Consider the following 15,161-nt stretch of genomic DNA (forward strand, 5'->3'; position numbering starts at 1 on the left):
AACCTGTTTTCATTATCACTTCATGAAGGGGCATATTTAAGACATTTTCTTCTCCTAATTGCTGTCCCTTCTTCCATGACATTTTAATGCCACAAAGACTTACTGTGTATGTTTATATATTTTGAAGGATTCAAATATCAGGAAGGGTTTGGGCCCTGTTTCTTCTCAGGACTAGGCAGTTGCTATATCTGCTCTTCTGTCTATAGTCATTCTTTGGGAAAATAGGTTATAGAAAGGGATCACCAACCATTTACAGACCTTGAATTAATCTCCCATTTTATAGTCCTGAATAACTCCTGTCCTCAACTTAACTTGTGTGTCCTGAGCCTCTTGTGTCAGTGAAGCAGATTAACTCCTTTATGTACTCATCCGTCCCCTTCTTTGAGGACTATAAACCTGTATGTTCATCTACCTTAACACTTCACTTAACATTCCTCTCATGTTTGAGTTGCATAATTTTATTAATCTGTAATTTAAATTTTAAATAAGATTACTCTCCATTTTTATTTATTACAGTAGTTTATCTGTTTTCAAATCTTAAATGGATGTTCATTTGAGACATCAGAATGGAAAGGAGGTAAACCCTGGTGTTTGCTTTTCCATCTTATCTAGACATCCTTAATAGGCTTTAGCATTTAGCATTTTCACATATTCCTAGTTGATATTTGGATCATATTTTTGTCTATAAAATACTTTTAACTCTTGTCATTCATTTATTTTAAAGTTCTCAGCCATGATATTATGCCCTACCAAGAATTCATTAATGTGACCCTTGTTTATCATTTTTATCAGTTATGTTGTGTTCATACTAGGTCAAGATTCAATACAACTTGTACAGGCAAGAGAATTCTTTCCTCTTTTTGGATTCTAGGTGTTATGCTAGAATTATGCTGAAGTAGGTATTCAAGCTTGCAGAGATCTCAGAGAACTTCCTAGAGTTGTACTTCTAATATAGTAGCCATTAACCACATGTGGATATTTAATTTAAATAAAATAAAATTAAATTTTAAATTCAGTTTATCAGACTGACCGCATTTCATGTTCAGTAACCTTATGTGGCTAGTGGCTGCCGTCTTGGATAGCATAGATACAGAGCATTCCCACCTCTGCCAAAAGTTCTGTTGTATGGCACTGTTACAGAAAGTAGAAAGTAGTACAGCACCATTCTGTATCTTCCAAGAGATAACTAGTTTCTTAAGCCTCAACTTTGTAGGAGTTGCTTAATATAGTGAGTGTGTAGGACTTAACTGAATAGGTATTAACATAGGAGGAAAATGATATCTTAGAGATATCTGTGAAGCTTTAAGGAGAAAGTGCAAGTCATGGGACTAGCTGTTGTCTCAGTAAATGCTAGAGACAGCCAGAAAAGCATCATCATAATTGTGCAATAATGCTCTCTTGTGTTGATTCAAAGAAAAACTTTAGGAGATTGAGGAAAGTCCTTCAGAATTTTACTGAAGAGTCTCTACATAGGCAACAAAATGCTGCTGATCAACTATTATTTTGAGTGGGTATATGGATAAGCTATTATCTAATTCAGAATATTTTTCTTTTGTAGGTTGTTGATAATTTGCATTATATTTAAGTATGGCATATACCTTAGGGATGTTGAAGAAGGAAGGGCTTTAGAAATTAATCCACTCCTATGCTTTCATTTTACAGGTGGAGGAAACTGATGCTTAAAATAGGGAAGTAATTTATCCGAGGGCACACAGTTATTGGGGCTAGAGCTAGCACCAGAACCAGCATATTTTGGGTTCATGTGCAGAACATTTCCTGTGGTACTATGCTGGTGAAAAAGAAGGAATGACTCATTGTGTCCTCTTGAAAGCTTTAATAATCCACCTGTGAGGTTTAAACTGGTAACATAAACTTTAAGAGTATGTAATTCTGGGAAGTATGAATTTCATAATGTGTTTTCCTCTTTTTAGAACAACAATTTGTAATCTTTATACAATGCCACGAATTGGAGAGCCTGTCTGGCTTACAATGATGTCGGGGACTCCAGAAAAGAACCAGCTTTGCCATCGTTTCATGAAGGAATTCACTTTTCTAATGGAAAATGCTTCCAAAAATCAGTATGGCTTTCTCTCTTTATATCTTAGATATGATGTACTTTAACTTGATATCTAGATTTTGATCAAACCCAGTTACAAAAGCAAAGTAATTAACTTTTTTGGGAATTAGTTCTTACTATTAATAACCAAAATAGAATTAAAAAATGTAAATAAAAGATAGGATATGGATGAAAGCCACAGAAAACAGTAAAATGAATGAAATGAATGAGAAACAGTAAAAAGGTCTTTAATTATGTGTTAAATTAGAATTCCTGACAACTTACAGAACTCTCTGATGCTTCCCATTTTTTGGTGAATTGCATTCACTTAACGCAGTTTCATTCTAGAGAAAATAAGTAAAAAAAAGAAAAAGAGAGAAGTGGTACCAGGATTCCAGTGATACATATTTAATGTGATATTTTATCATACTATTTTCTTGTAACCGTTCATCAAATTCCTAGAATCCAAATGAGTAATTTAGAGGTTTTATTCTTTTAAATAGACAAAGTTTGCTTAATACTTTACTTCATTTTCCCATTCAGTAATTTGGAAATGTATAGTCCTGTTGCTTCATTAATTTTGCAGATTAAACACTGAAAAGAAACCAGTTTTTCAAGTAAAATGGCATTTTTTGCTTTGTAATTAAGATCAGATACAGCTCTGTGTGAATACTGTTTTTATTTTAAGGATTTTTTTTTTTTTTTTAAATTCCTACCCAACCAAAACTGCATTTTCATTTTCATCCAGGTGATAGGCCTGTCTTTTCTTCTTTCCTCTCCTTTTTTTATGCTGTTTGGCTACATGAGAGTAGGTACTGTCTCTGCTTTATTCTGTTGCTGCGTTTTGTATTAGGTTTAATGAAAGCAGATTGGAGTCTGATAGGATGTATTTTGTTTTCAGATTCTTGCCAGCACTCATTACTGCAGTTCTGACCAATCATCTTGCCTGGGTTCCAACGGTCATGCCAAATGGACAACCACCTATAAAAATATTTTTAGAAAAACATTCCTCTCAGAGTGTGGACATGTTGGCAAAAACTCATCCATATAACCCACTTTGGGCACAACTAGGTATGTAATCTGAAAACCCTTACATTATGCATAACACTTATACTTTTGTGTAGCTGTCTGGAGTTATTTTATAGCAAAAACAAAAATTAAGAAATAAGATGTTCGGGGCGCCTGGGTGGCTCAGTGGGTTGAGCCGCTGCCTTCGGCTCGGGTCATGATCTCAGGGTCCTGGGATAGAGTCCCACATCGGGCTCTCTGCTCGGCAGGGGGCCTGCTTCCCTTCCTCTCTTTCTGCCTGCTTCTCTGTCTACTTGTAATCTCTGTCTGTCAAATAAATAAATAAAATCTTTAAAAAAAAAAAAAAGAAAAAGAAATAAGATGTTCTTTTTTATTCCCCCCATTCTATTTTTTCCCTAATTTTTAAATTTTATTTTATTTTTATTATGTTATCATACTCACCATACAGTACATCATTAGTTTTTGATGTAATGTCCCATGATTCATTGTTTGTATATAACACTCAGTGCTCTATGCAGTCCTCCCTCTTTAATACCCCATCACCAGGCTCACCCACCCTCCCAACCCTCACCCTTCTAAAACCCTCCGTTGTTTCCTGGAGTCTGTAGCCTCTCAAGTTTTGTCTCCCTATCTGACTCCCCACCCCCCATGTTTCCCTTCCTTCTCTTAATGTCCCCTTGACCAGAAAGGACTACATTGCCCAGGTCTTTGTGTATGGTGTAAGGAAGTGGTCGAATTTCATTCTTCTGTATGTAGCTTCATTCTTCTGTTTATATATGCAGTTTTCCCAGCACCATTTTTTAAAGATTTTATTTATTTATCAGAGAGAGAGAGGGGGAGAGAGCGAGCACAGGCAGACAGAATGGCAGGCAGAGGCAGAAGCAGGCTTCCTGCTGAGCAAGGAGCCCAATGCGGGACTCGATCCCAGGACGACGGGATCATGACCTGAGCCGAAGGCAGCTGCTCAACCAACTGAGCCACCCAGGCATCCCATCCCAGCACCATTTTTTAAAGAGCCTGTCTTTTCCACTGGATATTTTTTCCTGCTTCGTTGAAGATTATTTGACCATAGAGTTGAAGGTCCATATCTGGGCTCTCTACTCTCTGTTCTATTGGTCTATGTGTCTGGTTTTGTGCCGGGACCATGCTGTCTTGGTGATCACGGCTTTGTTTTAAAGATTTATTTATTTATTTATTTATTTGACGGAGAGAGAGAGATCACAAGTAGGCAGAGAGGCAGGCAGAGAGAGAGGAAGGGAAGCAGGCTCCCTGCTGAGCAGAGAGCCCGATGTGGGACTCGATCCCAGGACCCTGAGATCATGACCTGAGCCGAAGGCAGTGGCTTAACCCACTGAGCCACCCGGGCGCCCCGGTGATCACAGCTTTGTAATATAGCTGGAAATCAGGCAGTAATGCCCCCAGCATTGTTCTTATTTATTAACATTTCCATGGCTAGTTGGGGTCCATACAGATTTTGGGATTCTTTGTTCCATCACTTTGAAAAATGCTGTTGGTATTTTGATTGGATGGTATAGGATAAAGTATAGATAGTATGTATAGATAGTATAGATAAAGTATAGATTGCTGTGGGTAGCATAGACATTTTAACAATGTTTATTCTTTCAGTCCATGACCATGGAATGTTTTTCCATCTTTTTGTGTCTTGTTCAGCTTTCATGAGTGTTTTGTAGTTCCTAGAAATAGAATCTTTACCTCTTTGGTTAGGTTTATTTCAAGGTATCTTACGGTTTTGGTGCTATTGTAAATGGAATTGATTCTGTAATTTCTTTTTCTCCAGTTACATTGTTAGTGTATAAGAAAGCAGGTGATTTCTGTTCTTTGATTTTGTATCCTGCCACATTACTTAATTGCTGTATAAGTTCTAGTAATTTGGGGATGGAATCTTTTTGTTTTTGCACATAAAGTATGTCATCTCTGAAGAGAGAGAGTTTTACTTCTTCTTTGCCAGTGTGAATACCTTTTATTTATTTTTGTTGTCTCATTGCTGCTACTAGTACTTCTAGTACTATGTTGAACAGTAATGGCAAGAGTGGGCATTCTTGTGCTCCTGATCTCAATGGAAGGGCTCCCAGCTTTTCCCCACTGAGAATGATAGTCACTGTGAGTTTTTCATAAATGGACTTTATGAAATTGAATCCCTATATTCTAAAGTTTTAATCAGGAACAGGTGCTGTATTTTGTCAGATGTTTTTTCTGCATCAGATGAGAGAACCATGTGGTTCTTGTCTCTTCTCTTATTTGTATGTTCTGCGCCATAGATTGATTTGTGAATGTTGACCCACCCTTGCATCCCAGGGATAAATCTCACCTGGTCGTGTTGGATAATCCTTTTAATACACTTTTGGATTCTGTTAGCTAGTCCCTTGTTGAGAATTTTGGCATCCATATTCATCAGGGGTATTGGTTTGAAATTCTCCTTTTTGATGGGGTCTTTGCCTGATTTGGGGATCAAGGTAAAGCTCGCCTCATAGAGCAAGTATGAAAGTTTTCCATCTGTTTCTATTTTTTAAACAGCTTCAGTAGAATAGGTATTATTTCTCCTTTGAATATTTGTAGAATTCCCCAGGGAATCCAAGAGGCTCTGGACTCCTTGTTTTCTGGGAGGTTTTGATCAGTGTTTCAATGTCATTACTGGTTATGGGTCTATTCAGGTTGTCAGTTTCTTCCTGTTTCAGTCTTGGTAGTTTATAGGTTTCTAGGAATGCATTCATTTCTTCCAGGTTGCTTAATTTATTGTCATATACCTCTTCATAATAATTTCTGATCATTGTACTGACTTCCTTGGTATTAGTTGTGCCTTCTCCCCTTTCATTCATAATTTTGTTAATTTGGGCCCTTCCTCTTTTCTTTTGAATAAATCTCGCCAGTAGTTTATCCATCTTATTAATTCAGAGAACCAGCTTCTAGTTTTCTTAATGTGTTCTACTGTATTTCTGATATCTAATTCATTGATCTCTGTTCTAATCTTAATTATTTTCCTTCTTGTGCATGGGTTAGGTTTAATTTGTTGTTGATTCTCCAGATCTTCCAGGTGTAAAGATAATTTGTGTATTCAGGATTTTTCTGGTTTTTTTTTTTTTTGAGTGAGGTTTGGAATGCTATGTATTTCCCCCTTAAGACTGCCTTTGCCATATCCCATAGGCTTTGGATTGATGTGTCTTCGTTCTCTTTGGTTCCCATGAATTGCTTAAGTTCTTTGATTTCCCAATTGACCTAAACATTCTTGAGGAGGATGGTCTTTAGCTTCCAAGGGTTTGAATTTGTTCCATACTTTTTCTTGTGATTGAGTTCCAGTTTCAAAGCATTGTGGTCTGAGAATATGCAGGCAGTAATCTCAATCTTTTGGTGTTGGTTGAGACCTGACTTGTGACCCAGTACATGGTCTTTCTGAAGAAAGTTCACCATGCACACTCAAGAAGAATGAGTATTCTGTTGTTTTAGGGTGGAATGTTCTGTGTATATCTTTGAGGTCCATCTGGTCCAGTGTGTCATTCAAAGCTCTTGTTTCTTTGTTGATTTTCTGCTTAGATGATCTGTTTATTGCTGAGAATGCAGTGTTGAGGTCTCCTACTATGAATGTATTATCAATATGCCTCTTTATTGTGGTTAACAGTTGTCTTATGTTGTTGGCTGCTTCCCTGTTAGGGGCATAGATAATTGTAATTGTTAGACCGACGCTTTAAGAGTAATACAATGTCCTTCTGTATCTTTAAAGCTAACTCTTTAGCTTAAAATCTAATTTGTCTGATACGAGAATTTCTACCTTGGCCTTCTTTTGAGGCTTTTCCATTGTCATGAAAGATACAGTTTTCCATCCCTTCACTTTCAGTCTGGATGTATCTTTAGGTTCAAAATGAGTCTCTTGTAGACCACATATGTACGGGTCCTGTCTTTTTATCTAGTCTACAACCCTGTGCCATTTTATGGGAGCATTTAGGCCATTCACGTTGGGAGTGCTTATTGAAAGACAGGATTTTATTGTTACCACGTTGCCTGTGAAGTCCTTGTTTCTGTAGATCGTCTCTGTATATTTCTTTCTGTATCTCTCTTGGGGACTTTCTCCTTTTATAGAATCCTCCCCCCCCTTAATGTTTCTTGCAGGGCAGGCTTAGTGGTCCCATATTCTTTCAGTCTTTGCTGGTCCTGGAAACTCCTCTCTCCATCCTTTCTGAATGATAGCCGTGCCAGATAAGGAATTCTTGGCTACATATTCTTCTCATTTTGTACACTGAATTTGTCTTGCCATCCCTTTCTGATTTGCAAAGTTTTTGTGGACAGGTCTGACATTATTCTGATGTTTCTTCCTCTGTAGTAAGGTATCTCTTCCCTCTAACTGCTCTTAAAATGGTTTCCTTGGTTCTGAGATTTGCGAGTTTTATTATTACATGTCTGGGCGTTGGTCTGCTCCTCTTGATCTTGGGGGGGTGTTCTCTCTGGACATGAATGCTTGTTTCATTCCCCATATTAGGGACATTCTTAGCTACAATTTGGTCAGATATATCTCTTGGTCCTCTCTCTCTCTCTCTCTCCATTTCCCCTCACCCCCTGCCAGGGATCTCAGTAATTCTGACATTGGAATGTTTCATGGCATCATTTATTTCTCTAATTCTGTTTTCATGGATTGTAAGCTATTTGTTCCAGGTCTTCTCCTGATCCGCCTCTTCTCAATTTGTCTTCTAGATCACTAATTCGTTTTTCTGCCTCATTTACCCAGTTAGAGTATCTAGATTAGATTGTATCTCATTGATAGCATTTTTAAGTTCTGCCAGATCCACTCTCATTTCTGCCCTTAGCAAATCTATTTTTTGCCATTAATAGTTTTCTCCAGCCTGATTATTGTCTTTATATCTACCCTGAAGCTACCCTGAAGTCTATTTCTGACATCTTGCTTAGATCATATAGATTAATAGATCATATATATTATTAGATCTCCAGGAGAGGCCATTGTCCCTCGGACTTTTCTTTTTTGGGAGTTTCTCCTCCTAGTCATTCTGTTGAGTAGAGGGGATGTACAACCAAAACTATCAGCCATAGTCCAGGCAGGATGCACCCTCTCGACTGAAGATCCTCTGCCCCTGTAGAGATCCAGATGTGTTTAATCTTACATGTTAGGCTGATTTTATGGGTATTCAGAGTGGTTTGGTAGATTTCTAGCAAAGTCAGGGGTCTGGTTGAAAAGGAGTTCCTGTACTCCTCTGCCATCTTGGTGGAACACATCCTCCATTCTAAAGCACTTCTTCTTTCCTTGTCTTTTTCATGCCTGCTAAATTGTCTGATCTCCATCTTAAGTCTAACATCAATTTCTTGTAGCTACACAACTGCAGTGAGAGCTAGAGAAGCGGGATCATGACTGATTCACTCATAACCTCAGGTTCTTTAGGGTGTTTTATGTTAGGTACTTTGCCCAGAAAGAGTTAATCATGTTATCTATGATAGCTAGAATAAATTTGGTGAACTGAGAAGCAGTCATTGAGGTTTCTGTTTTCCACTTTTGCTTGTTTTTTAAATAATTTTGGAAAATGTTTCCCGTAGTGCAAGGCCTTGTTAAATAAATGGGTAACCGGGTAAGAAGGGATAGTTGATGAGTTGACAGTCATTAGGAAGGCATTGTATCATGGTGCTTAAAAGTGCAGGATATGAGTCAGACCACACGTGAGTCACAGTCTCTTTGTTTATAATTTGAGGATAATAATACATAGTACATACTTCATAAAGTGAAGACAATTAAATTAGAGAGTACCTGTGAAGTACTTAGAACAGTGTCTGGTAAACATGACTGCTGTTGCTCTTGCTCTTACTCTATTGCTATTAGGTCATAAGGGAGGAGTACAATGAGAACATTTTGATGACTTGATAGAAACCTCTCTTAGGTTGTGCTGATGAGTGAGCCTGCCAGGCAGGTTGTCATATAACTTATTCATGTAACTTCCCTCCCCTTCTCTTTCTTTCCTCTCTCTGTGCCTCATTTACTTTATTCTAATTGAGGAATAATTGACACATATCAAACAAATATATATATACACTTTTTTAAGTATTGATATTTATGTTAAAATATGAGTACCTCTGAAACCGTCACCAAAATCAAGATGATGAACTCACTCATCACTTCCAAAAGTTTCCTCATGCCCTTTTGTAACCCCTCCTTCCTATTCTTCCCACTCTCCCTGTTGACCTTCCAACCCCCTCCCTATACACAGGCAGCTACTGGTTTGTTTTCTATCATTATAGGTTAGTTTGTATTTTCTAGATATAAATGGAATTATACAGTACATACTTTTTTTTTTTTGGTCTGACTTTTTTTATTCAACATAATTATTTTGAGATTTGCCTGTGTTGTTTGTAGTAATAATCAATGCCTTTATTTTGCTGGGTAGTATACAGTTGTATGGATATTAATTTGGTTTTTTTCAAATCAAGTAATTAAGTGATATTTTATTTATTTGGACATTTGAAATTTATTTTCAATTCTACAATCATTTATTTAGTTCATAACATATATAAGGCCCTATGCAAACAGCATTGGAGCATATAAAGATGAAATGCAGTTCTTGGCCTTAAGAAGTGAACAGTTTAAGGTGTTTGGGTGACTCAGTTAGTTAAGTGACTGCCTTTGGCCCAGGTCATGTTCCTGGAGTCCCAGGATCAAGTCCTGGGTCGGGCATCCTACTCAGTGGGAAGTCTGCTTCTCTCTCTGACCCTCCCCCCTTCTCTCTCTCTCTCTCTCTCTCTCATTCTGTGTCTCAAATAAAATCTTAAAAAAAAAAAAACTGGACAGTTTAGGGGCTCAGTAGGTTATATGTCTGCCTTTGGCTCAGGTCATGATCTCGGAGTCCTGGGATTGAGCCCCTCTTTGGGCTCCCTGCTCAGTGGGGCATCTGCTTCTCCCTCTCCTTCTGCCCCCCTCCCCTGCACATGCATGCACGCATGCTCTCTCTCAAATAAATAAGTAAAATTTCAGGAAAAAAAAGAAGTGGACAGTTTATTTTACTGAAAGTAATAAATATGAGGACAGTAATGATAAATCAAAGAGGAATTATAAGAGAAACAAAGTTCAGTGAAATTTCAGTTAGGGAAGTTTACTTTTGCACAAGGGAGGGTGCTTGGGTGGGAAGCTTTGGACTGGCACAGAAACAGAGTAGGGCAAGCACAAAGCATGTCTAGGGTGTTAAGAGTGCTGAGCTGCTTCGGTGTTCAGTTTAAGTAGTCTGCTTTAAGTGGGACTTAGTGCGAATAATGATGAAAAGGTAACTATAAGAAGATAAACCTGGAAAAGTAAAGTTTAACTGGTCAGGAAATACTCACTTGTCATGTCAAAGCAGTTCAGTTTATTTGGTAATTCTTGAGAAACTTGGGAGTAGTTTCAAACAGTGGCATGATGGCATTAGAGCCAGTGCATTAATCAGAGGAGAAAAATTATCATAATACTGTCTATAGCACATATTTATCCGAGACCTATTTATGTCTGTTCCTTTAAAAAGCATAGGAGTTAGGCTTTAAAGTGTGTATACAGACAACTTGCTAAAATTGAATTAAATTTAAATTAATGAATTTGTATTCTCTATTTTTTTAAAGATTTTATTTATTTGTTTGACAGAAGGAGAGAGAGAGATCACAAGAAGGCAGAGAGGCAGGCAGAGAGAGAGGGAGAAGTAGGCTCCCTGCTGAGCAGAGAGCCCGATGTGGGGCTCGATCTCAGGACCCTCCTGAGCCGAAGGCAGAGGCTTAACCCACTGAGCCACCCAGGCGGCCCAGTGTGTTCTCTATTTTTAAGTGTAATTTGGCACCTTCATCTAATTTGAGCTATAGCATAAATAGAGAAATTACATCGACGGCTCTTAGGTTCCTGTCGCCTTTTTCTTATGTAATGGCTGTTGGCGTCTGGTATGGATACAAAAGTGAAAATGAACCACATGGCTCAATGTGTTGCCCTTTCTTTTCCTCTTGGTCAGGATAGGTCTCACTTTTCTTGTTCTTTCTGGTCTTCTCTGAGTACCTACTTCTATGGGAAATAGAAGGGCTTTTAAAAACATGGGAACTAGTTTGGGGTCATGGGTAAGGCAACAACAGTTAAGGTTCAGGGATGTGATTTAATCAAGAAAGGTTAAGTGTGTGATATGACTACTCCAGTTCTGTTCCACATTCTACTCCCTTTTCTCTCCTCCCTCCCTCTCCAGTAGATACTGTGCTTTCTCTTTTCTGCATCAGGTACAGTAACAGAATCCTTTTGCTCATAGTTTCTTAGGTAGTACTTCTCTCCCATTGAAGAGCTCTGCATGGGGCCTGGCACCGAGATTATTCTTGGTCAGTGTGACTTTCACAGTTGACTCTTTGGTTGGGTTTCAGAACCAGAGAAGCTGCTTAAAGAGGAAATCAGAAAACCCCTCTATTCACCTTCCTCTTTGGTAAATACCATTTATCTCATCCCATGCTCCTGAATAGTCACTACCTGTTAAAGAACTAAGAATCAACCTAAACTAGCTCTCATACAGTAAGAGTAGGTATTTGATCATTGGAAATAGCCTGCTTGGTTATATGAGGAGAGGATATGTCCAGTAACTGATTTTTCCATTGCAGGGGACTTGTATGGCGCTATTGGTTCTCCTGTACGATTAGCGAGGACTGTGGTGGTTGGCAAACGACAAGACATGGTCCAGAGGCTGCTTTATTTTCTCACTTATTTTATAAGATGCTCTGAACTTCAAGAAACCCATCTTTTAGAAAATGGAGAAGATGAAGCCATTGTTATGCCAGGCACAGTAATTACTACCACTTTGGAGAAAGGTGAAATAGAAGAGTCAGAGTATGTGCTTATCACAGTGCATAGAAACAAAAGCAGTTTGCTTGTTAAAGACCCAGAAGAGACAAGGACTCCTAACTGTAGCTGTAAATATTGCAGTCGTCCGTTCCTTGGGCAAAATATAGAGAATGTTTCACAACAAGAGAGCGAAGATATTCAAAACAGCTCGAAGGAGCTGCTAGGAATTTCAGATGAGTGTCGAATGATTTCTCCCTCTGACTGCCAAGAAGAAAATGCTGTTGATGTTAAACAGTTCAGAGATAAATTAAGAACTTGCCTTGACACTAAGTTAGAGACAGTTGTTTGCACAGGCTCAGCTCCAGTAGACAAATGCGCCTTGTCAAAATCAGGCATAGAGCCAGCAGAGGAAACATGGCATAATGAGGAATTGTTGGGTTCAGGTAATCACACAGGCAAAGTGTTGAGATCCACAGGAATGGTTGTGGAAAAAAAACCTCCAGATAAGCTTGTGACTGCTGCATTTTCTTGTGAAGCATCACAAACAAAGGTTACCTTCTTGATTGGAGATTCTATGTCCCCTGACTCCGATACTGAACTCAGGAGTCAGGCAGTGGTCGATCAGATTACCAAGCACCACACCAAACCACTGAAGGAAGAAGGAGGGGCTGTTGATCTGGAGCATCAAGAAATTAAACAGACAACTAAGGACCAATCCGGCGAGTCTGATATACCAAACATGGTTTCTGGAGAGACCTGCAAACATCCCTGTTGGAATCATTCAGATCCAGAAAGCATGAGCTTATTTGATGAATATTTTAATGATGATTCAATTGAAACCAGGACTATTGATGACATTATTGCAGTTAAAACAAATACAGACAGTAAAGAACACTGCTGTATGTTAGAATTTTCAAAAGGATTGTGTACAAAAAGTAGCAAACAGAAGAGTGAATTTTGTAAATGTGTAGAAACAGTTCACCAGGGTTCATGTAAAACCTGCTTTCCTCAGCAGGACCAAAGAGATACACTCTCCATTCTTGTCCCCCATGGGGATAAAGAGAGTTCAGAGAAAAAAATTGCTGCAGGAACTGAATGGGACATTCCACGAAATGAAAGTTCAGATAGTGCTCTTGGGGATAGTGAAAGTGAAGATACAGGTCATGATATGACTAGACAAGTAAGCAGTTACTATGGAGGAGAGCAAGAAGATTGGGCAGAAGAAGATGAGATACCTTTTCCTGGGTAAGTAGAAAGTTTTAACCTATAATAGATCCTATGTAAATATGTATCATTCTTCTATTTAGATGAAGGTTGGTGGTAAGTAGTATAAAACAAGACATCATTGTCCTGGAGAGATTTTCTTCTATTACCATGTGGCTTTAGGGAAAGATTAAAGGCTAAGCCCCATAGTTATCCCAGAAAAGTTATGTGAAGTCATTAAAGAAAAGCATATTTGTATGTGGGAGATACCTACTGTTGAGGAATTTTCAAGTAGCTTAGGAGTGAATTATGCCCCCAAATAAGGACCTGCGCTGAGCCTGGCAACTAGAGAGAGGTGATCACAGAGAAGGTGGAAAATGACTGTTAGAAATAAATTTGGCCAAGACTAAAAGGAAAGCAGGAAATGTATACTGTGGGTCAGGTTTAGAAGGAGAAGATTCATATTTTAGAAATGTTATATTCCATGCTTTGGGTTTGTGATATATTTAACTACTTTGTTTTGGATGATGGTTTTCATTCTCTGATTCTATTAAGAATGTATTACATACACAGGGGACACCATTCTGGATGTCTCTTTTGAACGATTTATACCCAGGTCATTAAAGAGTCGTTCATTCACCTTCTTATCTGGATAGGAAGGAGTATTTTGTGGTCTCATTGATCACTCAGGCCAATTTTTACTTAAGGATGATTTTACTCTGAGTATAGTTTGTAGAAAATGATGGTACTAGAAGTGTGGACTAGGAAGAGTCCAAAAAGTTTTTTATTGATAAAATATTTATTAATAATTGGATATGCCTTGTTTGGGGACCTTTCTTCCAGGTCAAAGTTAATTGAAGTGAGTGCTGTTCAGCCCAACATTGCCAACTTTGGGAGGTCCTTATTGGGTGGCTACTGCTCATCTTATGTGCCTGACTTTGTTCTTCAAGGAATTGGGAATGATGAGAGGCTCCGTCAGTGTCTGATATCTGATTTGTCTCATGCTGTGCAGGTGAGTTACCTTCACTGCTCTTGAATTTACTTAGAATGAACTTTGTTAACCGATAGAACCAGTTTACCTTACATTTTTGGTTATACTTGACTATGTAACACAATCATTTTTCTCTTAATCTGTTACTTTTGCACCTGTGTGTTTGTACCAGTCACCATGAGAGCAAGTAGAGAGTTCCAGGAATCTACACAAATAGAAATATGAAATACAGAAAGTATTGGATGTATTCATAAATGTTCATCATCAGATCAGTTACGATATCAAGAAAATTACAAATGCTTAAATGTGAATGCGATTATTTTTTCATTTTCAGATTGTTCATTGCTTATATATACAATTGATTTTTGTATATTGATCTTACATTCTTCTACCTTGCTGAACACTCTTTCCTTTTTTTTTTTTAGAGATTTATTTCTTTTAAAGAATGAGAGCGTGTTTAGGGGAGGGACAGAGGGAGAGGAAGACAGTCTTAAGCAAGCTGTGTGTTGAGTATGGAGCCTGTCATGGGGCTCAGTCTCATGACTCTGAGATCAGGACCTGAGCCAATACCAGGAGTTGGGTGTTTAACTCACTATACCATCCAGGTGCCCCAACCTTGCTGAACTCTTTTATTCTTGTAGTTTTCTGTGTGGATTCCTTAGGTTTTTCTACATACACGTTCATGTCATTGATGAATAGACATTGTTGCATCTTCCTTTCCAGTCTGGATGCCTTTTGTCTTTCTTGCCTGATTGTATGGGCTAGATCCTTCAGTACAGTGTTGCATATAAGGACTAATAGTGGACATCCTTGTCTAATTCATGATGCAAGGAGAAAATATCGACTCTTTATTATTAAGTATATGTTAGCTCTGGAATTCTTATAGATGCCCTTTCTCAAAGGAGAAAGTTTCTTTCTAGTCCTAGTTTCTTTGTTCCCTCCACCTTTAAATCATGAATGGATATGGCATTTTTGTCTAATACTTTTTCTGTGCTTATTTGATAATGATCATTCGGTTTTTTGTTTCTTAATCTGTTAATGTGAGAGGTTACATTAGATGTGGTAGATTTTTTTTTTTTTTAAGATTTTATTTATTTACTTGACAG

At 38.1% G+C, this 15,161-nt stretch overlaps 1 protein-coding gene across 2 annotated transcripts in view; it reads left to right on the forward strand.

Annotated features, from left to right (window-relative positions):
• FNIP1 (folliculin interacting protein 1) overlaps window positions 1-15,161 on the forward strand; it is a 149,421-nt gene that overhangs the window by 113,090 nt on the left and 21,170 nt on the right. For both annotated transcript variants that reach the window (XM_082725636.1, XM_082725635.1), the window contains 4 exons: window positions 1,932-2,078; window positions 2,958-3,127; window positions 11,681-13,106; window positions 13,908-14,076. In XM_082725636.1, coding sequence (XP_082581762.1) covers window positions 1,932-2,078; window positions 2,958-3,127; window positions 11,681-13,106; window positions 13,908-14,076 — 1,912 coding nt within the window. The remainder of the gene's footprint in view (window positions 1-1,931; window positions 2,079-2,957; window positions 3,128-11,680; window positions 13,107-13,907; window positions 14,077-15,161) is intronic.

The sequence above is a fragment of the Mustela nivalis genome (assembly GCF_964662115.1).
Source record: "Mustela nivalis genome assembly, chromosome: 3".
In the NCBI taxonomy this organism is placed as follows: Eukaryota; Metazoa; Chordata; class Mammalia; order Carnivora; family Mustelidae; genus Mustela; species Mustela nivalis.